Genomic DNA, 21,568 nt, shown 5'->3' with positions numbered 1-21,568 from the left:
CCCACTCCACGGTGTGATCAGCCTGGTGCGCTTTTGATCAGGTGCCAGAAGACGTGGCACCTACCAACCAGAAACCTTTGTCATGCCAAGTTCATTGGGCTGAATATTCTCAACTCTCTCACAGGTTATGTTAATAGCATTGGCTGTTTGATTTATAGTCAATTGCCTGTCATCCAACACCATGCGGTGAACATGATCATTGTTTTCCCTGGTGGTGTCAGTTGTAGGACATCCAGACCTCGGGTAATCTTCAACACTCTCCGTTCCCCTCCTAAATTCAGCTGCCCACTTTTGCACTGTTGATAAAGCTGGAGTGTCTTCTAATGTAGCAACCATGTCAGCAGGATTGTCCTTGTGGAGACTAAACCCTTTTTATGCAGGTACTCAATAACACCACAATGCCACATTTTGTCCATTTTTAAGAGAAGTTACTACTAGTTACTTTTGAAGTCTTCTTTGAACAGTCAGATGTCAGTTTACCTGGAAAGAAACAATGCAATCACCAATGAGAAGAGCTTAAATTAATGCATGCAAGATTTCTCAGCTCTAGCATCACTCCTTCATAGTCAGCCTATGAACTTTTCAGTCCACCCTCGTATGTGAGCATGGAAAGCAGATGTTAATGATGATAATGTTGGTGATGCACATGTCTTTGACACACAATGACACAAGGCTACAGAGAGGTACAAAGGTCTAAAGATACATTGAACTATGAAGAAACAGATTTACTTCAACTTACTTCAACTCCACATTTTGTGAAATACATAATGTCAGTGAGATGGAACTCATGTTTCAGACTCTCTGATATTGTCTCCACATCTGGGATCTTTATACCTGCCGTTGCTGAGAGTGCAATGTCTCTTTCAATCAGATGAGATGCTAAATTATAAAGAGATAAAACAAAATTTTTAAAAAATGTCACATTAACATATGAGTGAATGACCACCATTTTCTGACATACAAGTAGAATTTTTGCAGACCTAAATTTACACACACACATACACCCGCACATGCACACACAAAGAAAAAAATAGGTAGGTTGACTTATACACCGAGATGACCATGGAGGGTCAAAAATTCCTTGTGAAATGCAACCAGATTCAGAAAGATAGTGATGATGCTTGAATGCTTATTCTACATTGTATTCTGGAGAATGCAGTAAGTGAGAGTGTGCATGTGAATTCATGTTTCATCATGGTGGTTGTCAGTCTTGTAACCTATCAGATTATTAACTGGGCACCACTGAAGATTGTCAAACAAGTATTTTATACTCCTCCTTTTCTTGCTGACATTTGAGAGTAAGTGGCAGTCATGCATGTATATACTTCTTGACATTTTCAATCCACCCATCTCCTCTTGTGTCAGTTTCTTTCCAGACTTAAGATGCACAATCAGAGTGGAAACACAGAGTTGTGGCGAGGTTTCTTGTGTAACATTTATTAACCCTTTTGATGCCAACCCTTCTGAAATCATCCTTGCTTCTATGATACAAATTCCCCATTTTAAAGTGATCTAAACTAGAACCTTGCAGCTTGATAATGACAAAATTATTTTAATAAATTCCTTATTATTTTCAAAATTAATTAAAAGAAAGGTAGTGTATTTCAACCTTAGTATGATAGCAAAAGTGTTAAATGCCATTAGACAATATAAACACCCAGTTTGTGACAAAAAAAAAAAAAGCAACAAGTGTTCTTTATTTTTAAAAACTATGGTTTGAGGAAGATTTGGCAACTATTTCTATAAATAGAGACTGTTGTAGAAACAAAAAGTCAATTGAAATAAACCTCCGTAACTGTAGTAATAATAATTACAAGATTAGTTGCATATTGGAGAAAACAATCAAAAAGCATTTTATCAAAACTAATAATTTGTAGATAACCAAGTTATTGAGATAACCTTTCTCTTTAATATTAAGGATGACAGTTATGATGATACCGTGACTGAAAGGTGAGGACAAGCTTACACTTACAACGTGATAGATAACAAGCTTTTATATAAAAGCCACTTGAAACATAAGTTCTATCCAGTTGATGAAGGTCATCCTCTGGATGAGATCGTAGTTAGGAAAAAAAAAAAAAAAAAAAAAAAAAAAAAAAAAAAAAAAAAATCAATGAGAACATCTGATAACATCAGATTTCTAAATATCAACATTTAAATACTAAAATACTTTAACATAAGACAGATTGTTAAAGTATATACTTATACATACTCAGTAAAATAGAGTAATTTAGATTCATCCAGCCATGACCAAGGCATCTATGTATCTTGGAGGCTACATTATCCAATATAAGGAAGGTGCAATCTAAAGAATATTCTACTGTTACTTCTAGCAAGTCAGGCGGCTACATTGGCTCATAGCTTTCTTATGTTATTGATGTGTGGTCTTGGGTTAAAATTCATCATTTACTTAATATTTCTAGCTGAGACTGTCCTAACTTTATTAAGGAGTATATTATCACAAGTTGTAGGGTTGAAAATATGTGGTGTCTATTTAGAACAATATCAAGCAGGTTCATTGAGTAATGTTAGCTTGTGTTTTGTATTTGACCTAGAGGTCAGGGCCTATGGCTTGTGGATGGTCCCACAAAAGAAAAGTAAAGGAAAAAGAATCCAGCAGCACATTAAAAACTATCACTGTTTCTATGGGATTATTGCTTTGTTTGAAATTAGACAGAAATATTGGACGGATTAAGAATTGGTAAGAACAGTTCTCACTTAGCTACCAGAAATAGGTTCCAAACTTTCTGGAAACAGATTAGTGACACTGACTCCCTCCTTCTCCACTTATCCAAAATTGGAAAATTGCTTGAATCAATTTATAATGCAAATTCCTGGGATAGTTCTAAATACATTTTACAGATACTCACCAATAATGATTCTAGTTAATGCGTTCAACTAAGAACTGAACTGTTCAGCAAGAACATTACAAAACATATCGAGGTAACAGTATCACATGAATGAATAGGGTGAAAAACAGCTCAAAAACAAAAGGAAGGAAAAAAAACAACAACATACCTTTATCTTCACATAACCTGACAGTGTCCTCTAGGTCCGAGTCTTCTTCATCAGGATGCTGTTTTTTTTCGTGAAGTTCAATTTTAACTTTACCAAACTATATTTTAAAAAAGAAAGCAAAAATATATATAGGTGACATAGAAATAGAAAACTGATGTAGAGAAAAATTTAAAAATTATAGACTTCATGGAATGCACTTTCACCACACCCATGCTTTTTTTTCTCTCTGATTAGTTGTAGAAATGTTTACTTGTCCATTTTTAATTAAACTGTTTAATCCATCTATGAATCTCACCTGGTTTCACAGGTAATCTTTCAGTTACTGCACAATAGCAGAACAATTTACTTCTATGTCTGGCATTAACTGTATGATTATGAGCAAATTATGACTCAATGGATGATATTTTCAATATAAACAATGCTTAATATTATTACTGATCCAGACACCTTATTTAATACTAACCACATAGTCAGTGAGTGCTTTTAACCTTTAGCAAAGTTGTGAATCATCACCTCTGCCACAGACCATCAGATAGATGCACCTGCCTTCCTTCATCTCTAAAATACTTAACTCTATTTTGTACCAAACACTCTACTTAAATCCTCAGCCCCAGGATTGTAGCTCCTTAAGCTAACCTCCTATCTACATTTTCCTTACAAAATTAACATTCAGAAGTTCATGTTGAATACCAGATACATCAGCCTCTCTTGTCTAAATGCCCAAACATCTTGAAGGAAGGACACATTGGATAATGTAGTTTTAAAGATACAAAGACAGGATAGTCAAACAGGCCAGTTTTTTTTACCCCTTTTCTCTTTTTTCTTGTTCTTTCCTATCTTGCATGTTACTTGGCAACCCCACTAGTGCTAGTAGTAATAAAAAACAAACAAAACAAACAAGCATGCAATAGGTGCAGGTGTGACACCTTGGACAAGTATCTTCTACTGTAGCCTCAGGCTGACCAAAGCCTCGTGAGTGGATTTGGTAGACAAAAACCGAAAGAAGCCCATATATATATAATATATATGAGTGTTTATCCCTGTAACTTAGCAGTTTGACAAAAAAGGCCCAATAGAATAAGTACTAGGCTTACAAAGAATAAGCCCTGGGGTTGATTTGCTTGACTAAAGGCAGTGCTCTAGCATGGCCACAGTCAAATGACTGAAACAAGTAAAAAAATAAAATAATGCAGTACACATAGTAAAGTATTAGAAAGGGCATCCAGCTGTAGAAAGCCTGGCAAAGCTAACAAGGGGCAAGATACAGCCTCGTGGCTCACCCCTGTGCCTATATATATATATATATATATATATATATGACAAAAACACAAATATTTAAAACCTTAGTTCACAAATGACATGCAAAAACCACTAAAAGACGGAATTTAGCCATTCAGATGCAAATATCAAATTGCAGACTTCAAGACTACTGTTACGTTACACTGGACATAGAAATGCCATACTTTCATATCGGCTGACCAATGAGGACACTACCATGTGATCACTTAGCCTTGTAGAAATAGCAGCTGTATCTCCCTCTAATTACATCATCTTGAAAAAGGAGGAACACACTGAACAATGTAGATATCACCCACCCACCCCACATAAAAAAAAGAGACAGCCATGGTTGAAATGCTCTAATCTGTCAGTCTGCTCAATCGAAGTTGACCTAGAACTAGATGACAACAACAAACAGCTGGCCATGCGTCTGCGATAACGAGCTTTAAAACTAACACATTAATTGATAACAACCTCACATGGAATACTGCCAAATTGACAAAAGCCATCATTATTCATGGAAGTTATATTAATAGCAAGTTTCAATGATAGACTTAACACAATGCACACAAACACCAATAGATGAACAAACAAAAAAGCCTTTATATGGTTGGTCAACCTGCTAGAAATATCAGCCACATCTCCCATCTTAAGGACATATTGGATAATGTAATCCTAGACATCTGAAAAATGAGAAGTGGTTATGGCTGGAATGCCTTTCATTACAAGACTATTTGATCAATGTTTATTTGTGGTTAAACAACAATGAAGACAAGTAATACTAGCCACCACATCCAAAGAAAGAAACCAGAATGTGAACAGGCAGAATATCTAAAGTCCAGGGATGTTCTATGAAAGATAGACAAACAGACAGATTGCTTGATTCTCATGAATGACTGTTGCCTCCTATAAATGAAGCTGAAATATCAACAGCAATGGAAATCATTTCATCCAGAAAATAAGACTGAGAAAACATTCAATGGATGCCCCACCATAACGGAAATTTATTGTACTGAATAAAAAAATAAAATAAAAAAAAAACCAACAAGAAAATACATAAAAACAACAACAATAATAATGATAATAAACTTGGAGCATAGCTGTGCTTTCAATAGCTCATGTTTAAAAAAACTAAAAGCTGTGTTCCTGATATGCATACACATACATTTTCATTATTTATATATATATATATATGTTGAGCAAGTCTTTTATGAATGCCAGCAAAATCAATGTATGGGTTGATTAATGAAATAGCAATATTGATTATAGAGAGGAGACAAAATATAAAAATAAATGAATAAATAGGAGATTGAAGAGAAATTAGTATATGGACCCCATCACTATCTGGTTGTTTTCTCCCTGAGGTCAGCCCTGATCATGTAGACCAATGATCGAAGTTATTCTAGCCATGACCATCCTGCTTTCTTGTTTATTAGGAAACTGCATTGTCCAATACGTTCTTTTAAAAAGACAGTGAGATGAGATACAATGGCCATATGGATGCTATTTCTAACAGGTTAGTTGAGCAACCATTTCAGTTTAAACTAGTTCACAGCGCTTCATCTTTCATTTTCCCTCGCTTCAACTGTCAGTCATTAGAGGATGAGAAATGGTGTAGTGGCCATAAAATATTGCTGGTTCTCCAGACTAGAAACAGTGAAACAGTTAACGGTTAGCTTGAACGTTTGGAAGGAGACACCAACAGGTAAAAAAATATGGGACAAGAAGGTAATTCTAGAGGGTTGCAGTACAAAGAAGGAGCGATTGCATAAAGTGAACTGTACGTGTGTATATGAGTTTATATATACATACATATATATATATATGTAGTCATATACAGATATAGACATATACACATATATAAACACATGCACATATATAAACATATACACATATATTCACATACATACACATATATATATATATATATACACACATATATTTACATACACACACACATATACATACATATATACATACATATATACATACACACACATATACATACATATACACATATATACATACACACACATATACATACATATATACACATATACACACATATATACAGACATATACACATACATACACATATAAACATACATAAATACATACATGCATGCATACACATACATGCCTACATATATATATATATACATACACACATATACACATGCATACATACACACATGCACATACATACATGCACACACACATGCATACACATACACATATATATACATACACACACATACATATACACACACACACATATACATACATACATCACATCACAGCTGCATCCTCGTTACACGAGAAAAGCCATTGCCAAGAAGACTTACTGAAATGATTCCTTATTGTTGCCATGTGATGCCCTTATATGACTTTTAAGCCCGGCCAACATTTTACACACTTTATTACATACTAGACAACTGTAATGGCTGGCAGGAGAAACAGGTGCCATCATATGCACTCTCTTAACATGTCTTTTGAAATCTCCAACCGAGAGGCACACCTTTCCACATTTTACGTGTTCTGTTGTGAATTTTAAGAGTCACATCATTGTTTATCATGGGCTGATTTCTGTGAGAATTTTGATGGCTAACCAGGCCTACAAGACTCAAACACCTCCACCCACAAACCACACACATAAAATGCAACACTCTCTCACTTTCCACAGGTTCCCCCCCCTTCTAATCCCTCTCCTAGTTCTCTCATACTTTACCCTCTCCCTCTCAAACCTTGAACAACCATCATGCACTATCTACCTCCATCCATCACGGTCTTGTGCCTCCCTCTCCCAATTACCAGCTGCAATTCCTGTCTGAGTTAGAGCATTTTTAAGGCAATCCTTAAACCTTAGTTTAGGCTTATATGCTGGTCTCCTGCTAACTTCCAGCTCACCATACAATAGCTGCTTGGGCAGTCGCTCATCACTCATCCTCACCAAATGTCCCCCCCCCACCTCAAATGTCTTTGTAAAATCATTGACTCTATATTTCTACTGCCACTCATCTCAAGCACCTCCACATACATACATACATACATACATACATACATACAAAGAGAGGGTGTATTTTGATTACATCATGAAAAGAAAAGTCTACCTCAGAAGAATTTGAACTCAGAATGTAAAGATGGACAAAATGCCACTGAACATTTTGCCTGGTGTGCTAATGGTTCTGCCAGCATGCTGCTTTAATAATAATAATAATTTCTACTATAGGTACAAGGCCTGAAATTTTGGGGGATGTGTTAAGTCGATTACATTTACCCTAGTACTTAACTGGCACTTAATTTATCGACCCCCAAAACAATGAAAGACAAAGTTGACCATGGCAGAATTTGAACTCAGACTAAAATGCCGCTAAGCATTTTGCCCAGCATGAATAATGATAATAATGGTTTCAAATTTTGGCACAAGGCCAGTAATTTCGGGGAGGGGGTGGGCAAGCCGATTACATCTATCCCAGTGTTTCACTGATACTTATCTCATTGACTCTGAAAGGATGGAAAGTAGAAGTGACTGTGGCAGAGTTTGAACTCAGAACATGACAAACAAAATACTGCTGAGCATTTTGCTTGGCATGCTAATGGTTCTGCCAGCTTGTCAACTTATTATACATACTGACTGATATCTTTAACCCTTTTGTTACTGTATTTATTGAGATGCTCTCTGTTTCTTTCAGTTACTCTAGATATAACAAAGAATTTAGTAAAATAACTTAGTTATCATTAAGCTACTGTTAAGAACATAAATTGCGACTAAGGTATGGTGGAAGATTTTAATTCAGAACTTATGAAAACAAGACATTTGTAATCAGAGTCAGAGCTGGTTTCAGCCGGGTTGGTATCGAAAGGGTTAATACGCAACTCCCCATTTAGTTCACTTGTGCTCTGACAGTCATGCATACTAACAACATTTCACATATCACATTCCTCTTATAATGCTTAAATTATCAATATTAATTGGTGTTTTTCAGTTTATGTAAGTGCATGTAGCATGATGTAAAGAATTCAACTTTCTTACTCTCTCTCTCTCACACACACACACACACACACATGCATATGTGTATGTCAGATATAATTACTTGCATGCAATAAAATTTCACTATAAAGAATCCTTAGAACTAGTCCAAGCTTCCAATTTTGTTATTTTCTTTTCATTGTTGTGCTGAAATGTCAAAAATTAACAATAGGCTTTGTATGGCTAAAGACACTTCTTAATTGTATTTCAAATTTCTTTGCAGCATACAATAAGTTACAGAATAAATATTTGCAAAGAATTTGAAGGTTTTGTTTTGAGGATTCTGTTATTAATCTTGGATAAAGGCACAAGGCCTGAAATTTTTTGGGTGCGGGCAAGTTGATTATATTGACCCCCCCCCCCCCAATGTGCAACTGGTACTTATTTCACTAACCCTGAAAGTATGAAAGGCAAAGTCAACCTTGGAAAAATTTGAACTCAGAACGTAGCGATGGACGAAATACCACTAAGCATTTTGTCCGGTGAACTAACAATTCTGCCAGGCACAAATCCTGACATTTTGTAGGAAGGGGCTAGTTGATTTCATTGACCCTAGTATTTGACTGAGGACACAAAATGCACAGATGCTGGTGACACAAAAAGGCAAAATAGATCATAAATGAACAAAAGTACATACTGTAGAGGATTCACTATATTTGTAATAATAATAATAATAATAATAATAATAATAACAGAGGAGAGAGAGAGAGAGAGTCAGTTGACTACATCAACCTCAGTAACTGACTGGTACTTTATTTTATCATCTTCAAAAAGGACGAAAGGCAAAGTTGGCTTCAGTAAAATTTGAACTCAGGAGTCGGAAGAAATAGCACAAGCATTTCTACTGATGTTTTAAAAATTCTGCCAACTTGCTGCCTTTAATTATATCTAACATAGGTACAAAGCCAGAAATTTGGAGAGAGTATATTAGTCAGAAGCAGTAACTCTAGTACTTGACTGCTACTTTAATTTGTTGACCCTATTGAAAGATGTAAAACAAAGTTGACCTTAATGGGATTTGAACACAGAACATAAAATTTATAGCAGTAATAATTAGCAGAACCCATGGAAAGTCTTCTTCTATAGGTTAATAGAACTTTATAACATTGCTTTTATTATATTAAACACTTTAGTTGTCTTCAATTTTGTTCAACAGTTAAGGTTGTAACACAAAAACACATAACTTTATTTTTTTAAAAATCTTTTGCTTGTTTCAGTCACTAGACTGTGGCCGTGCAGCGGCACCACCTTGAAGGGGCTGAACAAATTGACACTAGCACTTATTTTGAAGTCTGGTATTTATTCTAACAGTCTCTTTTTTTTTTTTTTTTATCAAACTACTAAGTCACAGGGACCTAAACAAACCAAGACTAGCCATCAAGCAGCAAGGGGGGGGGGGACAAACGCAAAAACACACACACAGAGTGGTTTCCACTTATAAATTCATTTGTAAGACATTGGTTGGCCCAAGGCTATAGTATAAAACATTTGCCCAAGGTGCAGCATGGTGGAACTGAATCTGAAACCAAACCATGTGATTAGAAAACGACCTTGTTAACCATGCAGCTATGCCTGTGCTTCTGTGAAACAAAACACTAATATAAGTCTCCAACTTAGTCACAAATATGAACTGAGGATTATAAATCATTTATCAACAGTAACGCTTAACTAGTACTAATTTTATTGACCTAGAAAGATGAAAGAAAAAGAAAATAATAATTATCAATGTTAGTAAGATTTAATGTGAAAAAAAAAAAGCTCAGTTCATTATTCCGTTTATGATTCAGACATTTATTTCTTAGAATACTTAAGTATATCATCTGCTAAGTAGAAAGAAAAGAAATATCTTGTATCTCTTACTCTAATACAGTGGGTTCCAAAAGGCATACGGCAGATTTACTGCGGAGTTTACAAAAATGGCCATGTGATATGGAGTTTGCTTCCCAACCACATGGTTCCAGATTCAGTCCCACTGCATAGCACTTTGGGCAAGTGTCTTCTACTATATTCCCAGGCCAACCAAAGCCTTGTGAGTGGATTTGGTAGATGGAAACTGAAAGAACATATCTGTGCTGCTGCCCCCACCGCTTGATAACTGGTGTCGGTGTGTTTAGTAGCCAGATATCTCTCAGAGCAAACCCTACCTTTTTTTCTTTTTTAAAGGACAGACACATTGAACAATGTTGTTGTTGGCACTCTGTCGCTTACGACGTCGAGGGTTCCAGTTGATCCGATCAACGGAACAGCCTGCTCGTGAAATTAACGTGCAAGTGGCTGAGCACTCCACAGACACATGTACCCTTAACGTAGTTCTTGGGGATATTCAGTGTGACACAGTGTGACAAGGCTGACCCTTTGAATTTCAGGCACAACAGAAACAGGAAGATAGAATGAGAGAAAGTTGTGGTGAAAGAGTACAGCAAGGTTCGCCACCATCCCCTGCCGGAGCCTCGTGGAGATTTTAGGTGTTTTCGCTCAATAAACACTCACAACGCCCAGTCTGGGAATCGAAACCGCGATCCTAAGACCATGAGTCCGCTGCCCTAACCACTGGGCCATTGCGCCTCCACACATTGAACAATATAGCTTAGATATACTAAAAAAGACAATTGTCACAGCTGGAATGATGGAAGATCTGGTCAGTTTGAAGTAAACAACAGTAACGAATGAGAGTGCCTAGTCAAACCTCAATCGTCTTCAAATTCTTAAAAATGAAAAGGACAAATTGGATAATGAAATCCTAAATACACTATGTTTAGATTGAAAAAAAAAAGAAAGAAAAAAGTCAAAAATAACTAAAACCAAAGCATTGTGCTTGTGATTTTAAAACACCTGTGATCATGGCTTTGAAACACCTGTCAACATAGGTAAGCTTGATCAAAGGTGGTAAGGAGCTGAATAGCAAATTAGCCAAGTCTAAGGCGTAGATCTGATCTGAATGATTTATATTAGTTGATATTTTCAGATGTACAGCAGAATGTTCATGTGAACAATTTGTTTGCCTAGTAAATGTGACATCCTCATGATACATGAATGAATGGAATGTTGTGAAGGCCTAATGATAATAATGTTAATGTGCATATAGGCAGAATATGTGGATGCATGTGAAAAACGAAATGGGAAAAAGAATATTAATAATCATACAAATTCATTCATTTTTATAACGAGGAAAATTGAGGATGTGAGAGGGATTGAAAATTGATCTAAGGAGTTTGAGTCTAACAAAGGAAGGTATCTCTAACCCATGCAGGTATAGAAAAATGAACATAAACTGATGATGATGCATATAGTTATAGGTAACTATAGTTATCACAAAGGTAATATCATATACATCCTAGAATAATTAGTAAAATTAAGATTCACACACATACACACACACACAGTTTTGTAATTCTTATACCAATTATTTTTTATTCATTCTTGGGTTGATATTCTAGTCAGCACTCTTCATCAGAATTTGTGGAAGTGAACTGCCTAAATTAGAAAACATAATTTATATTTTTCCATGGTGTTAGACTGACTGTTGTGAAAGTGTAAGACATAGTGGTTAAGGTGTTACACTCACAATGGCAAGATTGTGGTTTCGATTCCTAAACTGGGTGGTGTGCAAAATACTTCATTTCATATTGTTCCAGTTCACTCAGCTGTAAAATGAGTGAGCCTGTGACAGATTGCTGTCCTGTTCAAGGGGTATGTTGTGATTTCAGTCTGTCATATGCCATGGAAACTGGATCACTGGCTCTATGAAGCCTAGTCTAAGGGTTGATGGTAATGATAAGACTGGCAGCTGACAGTGGACCTTGTCAAACAGCTGAAGTTCTCAGAGCATATCATACAAACTACACTCTGTCCAGATATAGTTTTCTTCTCAAATTCCACAAACAGATGGTCATCTGTGTACTGGCTGCACCCTGGGAAGAACACATAGAAGACGTTCATAAGAGGAAGCTGGCCAAATACCAGGAACTGGTAGAGGAGTGCAGAAACCAAGACTGGCAGGCATATGGTATGCCAACTGAAAGAGGCTATCAGGGTTTTGTGGGGAGGGAGCATTTATTCTGCAAAGCTCTGACCATACATTCCACCACTGGAGCTGCAGAGAGATAGGCCACTAGATAGTTTTTTGATAAAGATGGTGGAACAGTAGTTTGCTTCTGCTTGGATGCAAGTTGGGATCTGATCAACTTTAGCTGGGTCAAATGGGTGAAAGGGTCTGATGAAAGACCTGAAGTCCCTTAAGAACTCAGAAACATCACAGATGGCACATCCCAGACCATTCATCATAAGATGCATCTTAGAACTGACAAAACACGGATTTAAATTTTAGAACTAAAAAATGGAAATCAGAATTCACATTCAACTTTACCTTTCATCCTTTCGAGGTTAATAAAATATACTAGGCAAGTACTGAGGTTGAAATAATCAATTTTGACCTTCCCTTCAAAATCACAGGCCATTTGCCAAAAATAGAAAGAATTATCAGTCCACTTGAGCAAAGCTAATCTGGGACTAAACAAACCATATCAAGTGCAGTTGCTACTGAAGTTAGGTAAAGTTGATTTATTAATGGCTGAGGTTTGAGCTAAGGTTAAATCTTTCATAAAAAAAAATTAGGTCTTCAGAACAAGTTCATAATGGAAGTTACTAATCTTAGGCTGATAAGAGGCAAAACTCTTCAATACTGCCACTGTTCTTATCCAGTACTTTCCAACTGGGTTGTCATGACACCCTGAGCTGTTTTAGACAATAGTTAGAAATGTTGAGAGGTTTTTAAATTTAAATAACAACTGACAAAAAAAAAAAAAAATGTCATTAAGAATGTTGTGTATCTTAAACATAGAGAGATAGCATGATGAGGTCACAAAAATGATGGAAAAACCAGTGATCTAATATAAAAGAACTTTTCCGAGACAAATTGTTTTTCTGGCCACAAGATGAACTAAGGCATTGCACAATTAAGGTCCTTGTCCTTATTTTCACTTAAATAACCTGTCTGAAAAAGGAAAGGGTACATTGGAAAATATGGTCCTAGATAGCACTGTTTGAATGAAATGTAACATGATCGTTGCTTGATCAGTGCAGAACTGGAGACACACAAGAATGTTGACTTTGTAAATGTCTAGTTGGGTTTCAAAAATCAAAACGTTCTCCTGCAACTTTAGAGTTATAATAATAATAATAATTATAATAATCCTTTCTACTTTCGGCACAGGGCCTGAAATTTAAGGGTGGTGGGGCTAGTCAATTACACTGACCCCAATGCATAACTGGTACTTATTTCATCAACCTTGGAAAGATGAAAGGCAAAGTCGACCATGGTGGAATGTGAACTCAGAATGTAAGGATGGACAAAATGCTGCTAAGCATTTTGACCAGCATGTTAACAATACTACCAGTTCGCTGCTTTTATAATAATAACAATCCTTTCTACTATAGGCACAAAGCCTGAAATTTGGTGGTGGGGGGGGATAGTAAATTATACCGACCCCAGTGCATAACTGGTACTTATTTTATCAACCCTGAAAGGCAAAGTTGACCTCAGCAGAATTTAAACTCGGAACAGAGCAATGGGCGAAATACCGCTAAGCATTTCATCCAGCGTGCTAACGACTCTGCCAGCTTGCCTAATAATAATAATTTCTATTATAGTCACAAGACCTGCAATTTGAGAGGAGGGGACTAGTTCATTACATTGATCCTAGTACTCAACTGGCATTTACTTTATCAACTTCAAAAGAATGAAAGGTAAAGTTGACCTTACTGGAATTTGAACTCAGAATGGAATGACAGATAAATTGCCATGAAGCATTTTGTCCGGCTTAAGGGTTCTGCCAGTTCACCACCTTAATAATAATAACATAAGTTTCAAATTTTGGCACAAGACCAACACTTTTATTGGGAGGGTGTTAGTCAATTACATTGACCCCAGTATTTGACTGGTACTTACTTAAACCCTAAAGGATGAAAGGTAAAGTTGGCCTTGGTGAGATTTGAACTAAGAATGTAAAGAGTTGGAAGAAATGCCGCTCAGCATTTTGTCTGATGTGGTAATGATTGTCAGCGCACTGCCTTAATAATAATAAAGGTAAACAAAAGTTGTTTCAATGTTAGATAAGGATTGACCTTTGTAAAATTGAATGACAAGGTGAAGGAGAAGAACAATAATATTAATAACAACACCAACACTGACTGTGACAAAATGGAGTTACCTCTATGCGGGTACTTGGCCTACTAAAAGGAGCTGAGAAATCTCATTTAAATTACACACACTACCATCTTAAGAAAGGTATACATTAGATAATGTAGTATTAGATACTCATCATCATCATCATCGTTTAACGTCCGCTTTCCATGCTAGCATGGGTTGGATGATTTGACTGAGGACTGGTGAAACCGGATGGCTACACCAGGCTCCAATCTGATTTGGCAGAGTTTCTACAGCTGGATGCCCTTCCTAACGCCAACCACTCAGAGAGTGTGGTGGGTGCTTTTACGTGTCACCGGCATGAAGGCCAGTCAGGTGGTACCGGCAACGGCCACGCTCAAAATGGTGTATTTTATGTGCCACCCGCACAAGAGCCAGTCCAGGGGCACTGGCAACGATCCCAGGGGCACTGGCAATGATCCATAGGGCACTGGCTTGTTTTGGATTCAATATTCTGTGTCGTTAAGTAAAAGAGATATAGTGAAATGTCTGAAATAGATAAGGTATAGGATCGCTAGTCTATAGGTCAAGATTTAACATGCCACTGTAATTTAGAAGGATCGGGAAAAATATTTGACATTACAAGCAAGACGGAAAAACAGCAGGCCTTGCAATGTAGCTGTTGGACATCAACCTCGGAGATGACTACACACCACAATACCGGCAACCTGTCCAGAAGGGCAGTAACTGAAGAAAAACTGATACACAATTGTGAGGATACTAATTCTACTGCAGAAACCTCTCAAGCGTAGGTGCTGAAAGGCACCCGTCCATGCTGTAAAATGATAGGTGATAGAAAGAATGTCTAGCTGTAAAAATTATACCAATATAGGTGCAGGCATGGCTGTGTGGTAAGAAGTTTGCTTCTCAACAACATGGTTCTGGGTTCAGTCCTATTGTGGGATGACCAAAGCCTTGTGAGTGGATTTGTTAGACAGAAACTGAAAGAAGTCTGTCATATTCATATATATGTGTGTGTGTGTGTGTGTGTGTGTGTGTGTGTGTGTGTGTGTGTGTGTGTGTGTGTGTGTGTGTGTGTGTGTGTGTGTGTGTGTGTGTGTGTGTGTGTGTGCCACTACCATTTGACAACAGGTGTTGGTGTATTTATGTCCATGGAACTTAGAAGTTCAGCAAAAGAGACCGATAGAATAAGTACCAGGCTTAAAGAAAATAAGTACTGGGGTTGGTTTGTTTGACTAAAATTCTTCATGGTGGTGCTCCAGCATGGCCGCAGTTTAATAACTGAAGCAAGTAAAAGATAAAAGGAAGGAACAAACAGAAGAGACGTGGATTTTGCCAACCACAACATTTAAAAAAAAACAAAAAAACTTATCTGGGGAACCAGTAACCGAAGACACAAACACTATAATGACAGTGATACAACAAAATGTACCAAGTCCATGATGTAAAGTGACTGGTGAGAAGTAAGACGTCCTGCTAGAAAAGAAAGGCGAGCTGGCAGAAACGTGAGCACGCCGGGCGAAATGCTTAGCGGTATTTCGTCTGCTGTTACATTCTGAGTTCAAATTCTGCCGAGGTCGACTTTGACTTTCATCCTTTCGGGGTCAATAAATTAAGTACCAGTTACGCACTGGGGTCGATGTAATCAACTTAATCTCTTTGTCTGTCCTTGTTTGTCCCCTTTATGTTTAGCCCCTTGTGGGCAATAAAAGAAATAAGAAAAGAAATGGCACACATAGAAACAGAAACTGGCAATTTTCTCTTGTGCATGCCAAATGATAACGGACAGCAACAGGAGGTAACATGTTGAGAGTCATGAAAGCATAGGAAAAAAAAATGGAAATAAAATACAATAGTGCCAGCATTGAGTAGTTGTTGAATTAGCATTGAAGTAAGTGAGATATTTGTGGAGATAAACTACAGTTAAAATGGCAAAAAAAATAAAACCCACTTATGGCGAAGAGAAAATGGCAGGTATTGTGTTGTATGATTACACTGAAAATGATGAATATATGATGGATATGTTGCTTATAATGTCCGATATCATTCCCAATTAAATTTTTAGTCATAAAGACTGGAAAAGTGGGTTTAGTTTGAGAGAGACTCTAAATAAATGAAAGGAGAAGAGTAACATGTATTGTATGGGTTTAATCAAAAGTGGTGTACAGTTGGCAGTTTAAAAAAAACACTGGAAGTAGAAGAGACAGGAAGACCAGTGTTAATGAGTAGGTGGTTACAATGTAATTAATAAACTAATATTCCTAAGTTGTTTAGTGAGCTTTTTTTTTTCACATGGTCCAGAATGAAACTGCACCACTCTAGATATTTGTGTATGTGTGCAACACTAAAGTGATCTGCACTCCTACTTTAAAGAGAGTCAGAAAACAGTTTAGAAATGATTTATTTTTTTCAATCCTGAAGAGAAAATGCAACCATTTTGTCTGCTCATCATATGGTAAACTTGAACATCTTTGATAACTTTCTCATGAAGATTACATTTCACATAACCAAAACAGCATCACAATGATTAACTTTCATTTTCATGACCTGATAATACAATGCAAAGCACAAGATACAATGCAGATAATACAATGCAAGGCATGTGCGAAACAGTCATGCAATATATCCACTTTGCATATCCTGTGATTCATTTCAATGATATCCAAAGCATGTATGCATGAAACACACTGCAGTCAATGTATCATACAATATAATTGTTGGGATCACAGATGACATATTTATAGTGAGACATCTAATAAGAAATTCTTAGTTCAGAATAAACTGCTTCACTTAGCAGTTGCTCATCAGAAGAAAGCTTTGGTAGAGCAACATGTTCTGTAGTAGGATGGGTGCCAAAGAAGAGTTGATGAGATGGCTTGCAAAACACCTGAAAAAGGCTAGAATGTACAACGGCCAAAATGTAGTGAAAACAACAATCAAGATTAGGTCACCAGTCCAACTCATGTAAACAATGTACATAATACAATTCTTCATCTCATCATCATCATCATCGTTTAACGTCCGCTTTCCATGCTGGCATGGGTTGGACGATTTGACTGAGGACTGGTGAAACCGGATGGCAACACCAGGCTCCAATCTGATTTGGCAGAGTTTCTACAGCTGGATGCCCTTCCTAACGCCAACCACTCAGAGAGTGTAGTGGGTGCTTTTACGTGTCACCCGCATGAAGGCCAGTCAGGCGGTACTGGCAACGGCCACGCTCAAAATGGTGTATTTTATGTGCCACCCGTACAAGAGCCAGTCCAGGGACACTGGCAACAATCTCGCTCGAAAATCCTATGAAGGCCAGTCAGGCGGTACTGGCAATGGCCATCTCAGAAATATAGGGATAGTACACTAATTTCCCAGCCTAAGAACAGTCTTGACTCACCTCACAGTTTCTCTTGAAATTGCAACACATCTGTTTCCATCCTCACACTCATGCAACCTACTCGTCCACACATCATCACCTTTTCTCTCATCTTCTTCCTCTGTACTCTTAGACAGCACGTACTCTCCCCTACCTCCTCTCCAACTCATACTTGTCATCCACCACACCCTTATTCACCATTCTGTATATTTGCCTCACTACCCCTACACAATCTCTAACTATCCCTCACTCGCTCTTGCAACCTCTAACCACTCTTCCTCTTGTCACCACCATCCTTATCTCTCTCTCTAACTCTACCCTAATTACTCCCACCCATTCTTGTATAATGCGAGTAGTCATGCATCTCTTCTGCAGTAACAAACCTGCCCTGGTTCCATCCTTCATAGATTAACTACCCATCACCAAACATAAGTTGCTTCCCCCTCTAATGTAGTCCAATTCAGTCTAAAAGGCTTTTAGCAGGCAACCTCACTAGTGTTGGTGCCATGAAAAAATAAAATAAAAAGCACCTAGTACACACTGTAGAGTGGTTGGCATTAGGAAGAACATTCAGCTTGTAGAAACTGTGCCAAATCACTTCTATTGATTGCCACGTTTTCATCATTCGATGGTGACCGTTTGGCACCCAGATCAACCCTAAGTGAGCAAACCCAAACCTTTGATCAAGAGTGTTCTAGCAGTGATCGCCAGGATCATATCTTTTGTATATCATGCTAACATCGTGCAATGTACAGTAGTCTTTTTTTTAAGACGGTAGAATGTGGTCTAAGAGAGACTTCATTACTATTTTTAGAGCAGCCGAGCGAACTGCAATACTGACGATAGCGAGTGGGATAGACGTTTTCCTTGACGTCCGAGTGGATTTGTCTGTACATAGTCGAATGATGAATTGAATAAGATTACGACGAAGAGAAGACCTAATACGTACAGGAAGAACGGTCGAAATACGTAATAGCAACAGTGTTACGTATGTTCCAGCTTCTATGCTTTAAGGTGTGCCGGAAATTTATATTTAAAAAAATGTAAATAAAATAAAGCGACAAAATATAGGACAGATAGTCAATCCGTCATCAAACAATCATAAGGAGTACCAGCCGTAACCATCCCAACTTATATTCATATATTGTGTCTAGGACTAGTCTTTTTTTAAACTTATTTTTTTAAAACCTAAGAGTGTAATTTAAGGAAGATTTGACTGCTTTTTCTAGTAAGTCACTTGACCACGTGGATGGTCTAGTTATCCCTATCTCTGATCAAATATATAGGAAATCGAAGGTGTTCCAGCTGTGACTAATCCACCCTTTAAATAGTATCAGAAACTACATTATCGTGTGTGTGTGTGTGTGTGTGTGTGTGTGTGTGTGTGTGTGTGTGTGTGTATACACACACACACACATAGTTGTGATTTGAGTGGAATTTGACTGCTATATCTAGCAGGACAAATGACTGCGTAGAAACCCACCACCACTTCATATTGACATGTGGGACAGTTTCAAACCAGCGCAAAGAATTAAAAGGAACACGCTTCTCAAAGTATGTGGAACTGAAGAAAATTTGAATGGTTTTTTTAATTCTATGTAATTTATTTAGAAATAAATTATAGATTGGAAATTCGGCGTTTTTTTTTTCTTCCTTCTTTCAGTTAAGCGCGAACGATTTTTTAAAATACAAAATTTAAACGTAAATCGATCAAATTGAAGAAGCAACATACGTGTATAAATAAATATAGTCAGAAAAGTCAACACTGAAAAGGTAACAAACGTGTAGCCAATGTTTATAGAGTTGACCAGTCCTAGGTTAAACTCGATTGTGCAAACAACCCTGCGATCAAAAAAATGCCAACCAACCAACCATGGTTGTCACATCTTTTTAAAGGAATATCTAAAGCTGTGTTTGTTTTTTTTATCCTTTAGTAGGGTGTAATTTGAGGGAGATTTACCAACTGTTCCTAGCTAGTTGTGCAAACACGTAGATGCTCCGTCGATACTTAACAGATACTAAATATTCTTATGAGATATAGTCAAAAACGTATTTGATTGTTTATGCATTTGTAGTTGTTTAAGCCCCATGCCAGCATTGACGGAATAGAACTATGATCAATAGCATTCCAGCCGTAACCATCACATCTTTATTTTTCAGACAATGTGTATAGAACTACATTTATCCACTGTAGCCTTTCTTCTTATTTTAAAGACAAGCGAGTGTGATTTTGAAGCAGATTTAGCTGTGTTTTCTAGAGGATCAAGCGACCACGTAGAGGTTAATTCTTTGGATCATAATACTTGCTCGGCACACACACACACACACACACACACACACACACACACACACACACACACACACACACACACACACACACACACACACACACACACACACACACAAATATATATATATATATATATAAAATGAATGGACGATAGTTAAAGATTAACCTTTTTCGCGTGGAATATGTGAAACGATAAAGATGCAACTGCAATCTTTTGAATATTGCTTGTTGTTTAGCCACGGGTCAACTGTGACCGTTTTATCGTATCTAGGTCTACACAGCATCCTTCCTTTTGTTCTTGTTTAACTCCCGGTTTGTCCTAATAGGATGGACTTATGATCAAAAACATATAAACAGCGACTCCCTGTCATATTCTATAATAAATAGCACCACTTAAAAAAACAGAAAAAGCCGTAAAGCTGTGAGTTAAGGGATATTTTGATCCTTTTTCTAATAGTACGAACGACCCCACGCACAGCTTCCCTCTTTGTTTAACTGATCAATTTCTTGGCTCCAATAAATTATTCCTTCAGCATCAACAAGCATCTTTTTTAAAAACAAATTTTTCAACCTTTGAGATATGAAAACAGTTTATATAGTACCCATTCTCTGAGCTAGCTTTTCTTTTTTTTTTTTATTTTTCTTTCTGAGAGTCGGTAAAACTTAGCGTTTAACATATACGGATGCAGATGTAAACACTATATAAAGCTTAGCTTTAATCCTTGGGTGTAAGCACCTCGTCGTTACAGGCCTATTCCCCCCTATCATTTTACCGGAGTCGTTAAAATAAACAAATAAATACTAGACAAGTCAATGAGAGAGCATCAGCGTGGTCGTCTAATCTGCCAGAAATAGCAGCCAAGTCTTCTTCAAATAACAAGTTTAAAAAGATCACCTTGGATAATGTGGTCCTCTATACATAGGAAAAAGACGGACTGGTCATAACTGGAATACCTTTGATTATAGACCTGCTCAATTTGGGCATCCTCGGGCTAAGCAGCAACCAATAAGTTCTAAACAAGTTCTGATTCAATATACTCAACTAATCTCTCCTGGAAAATGTATAACTTCTATGATGTTAAGAAATCAATTCTCGCCGATTTAGCCTTAAAACATTCCAAGATCTCATATATATATGTATAATGTAAATAACAGTTACATACTGAGGTCGACACTCGCAACTTTTCATATTTATCAATGCTAGAAATTATTAGTACTGCCACGTTACCAAACAGGTTTTTGGAATTAGCTTGTTATTGCCATTCCTGGCAATACAAGATGTCAATACCTTCTTAGCATCCCACTTCAACCGCATGAAGTTAAGGGCCTCATAGGGAGAAGAAAAGGCAAACATACACTTCTTTCAAATTGCTAAAGAATGGCTGGAATGATCGGAGTGTGGTAGTTAAGTTGTTA

General features: G+C 37.1%; 1 protein-coding gene across 1 annotated transcript in view; it reads right to left on the bottom strand.

The window, feature by feature from the left end:
- Window positions 1–21,568, bottom strand: part of LOC106876389 (glycerol-3-phosphate acyltransferase 3) — a 52,751-nt gene that overhangs the window by 28,855 nt on the left and 2,328 nt on the right. Inside the window, exons 2-3 of the mRNA XM_014924906.2 lie at window positions 3,019–3,115; window positions 740–879 (exon numbers count right to left, since the gene is read on the bottom strand). Of these exons, the coding sequence (XP_014780392.1) occupies window positions 740–879; window positions 3,019–3,115 (237 nt within the window). The remainder of the gene's footprint in view (window positions 1–739; window positions 880–3,018; window positions 3,116–21,568) is intronic.

The sequence above is a fragment of the Octopus bimaculoides genome, chromosome 14 (genome assembly GCF_001194135.2).
Source record: "Octopus bimaculoides isolate UCB-OBI-ISO-001 chromosome 14, ASM119413v2, whole genome shotgun sequence".
Lineage (NCBI taxonomy): Eukaryota > Metazoa > Mollusca > Cephalopoda > Octopoda > Octopodidae > Octopus > Octopus bimaculoides.
Note: the sequence above shows the minus strand (reverse complement) of the source record. Positions and strands in the feature narration are given on the sequence as shown.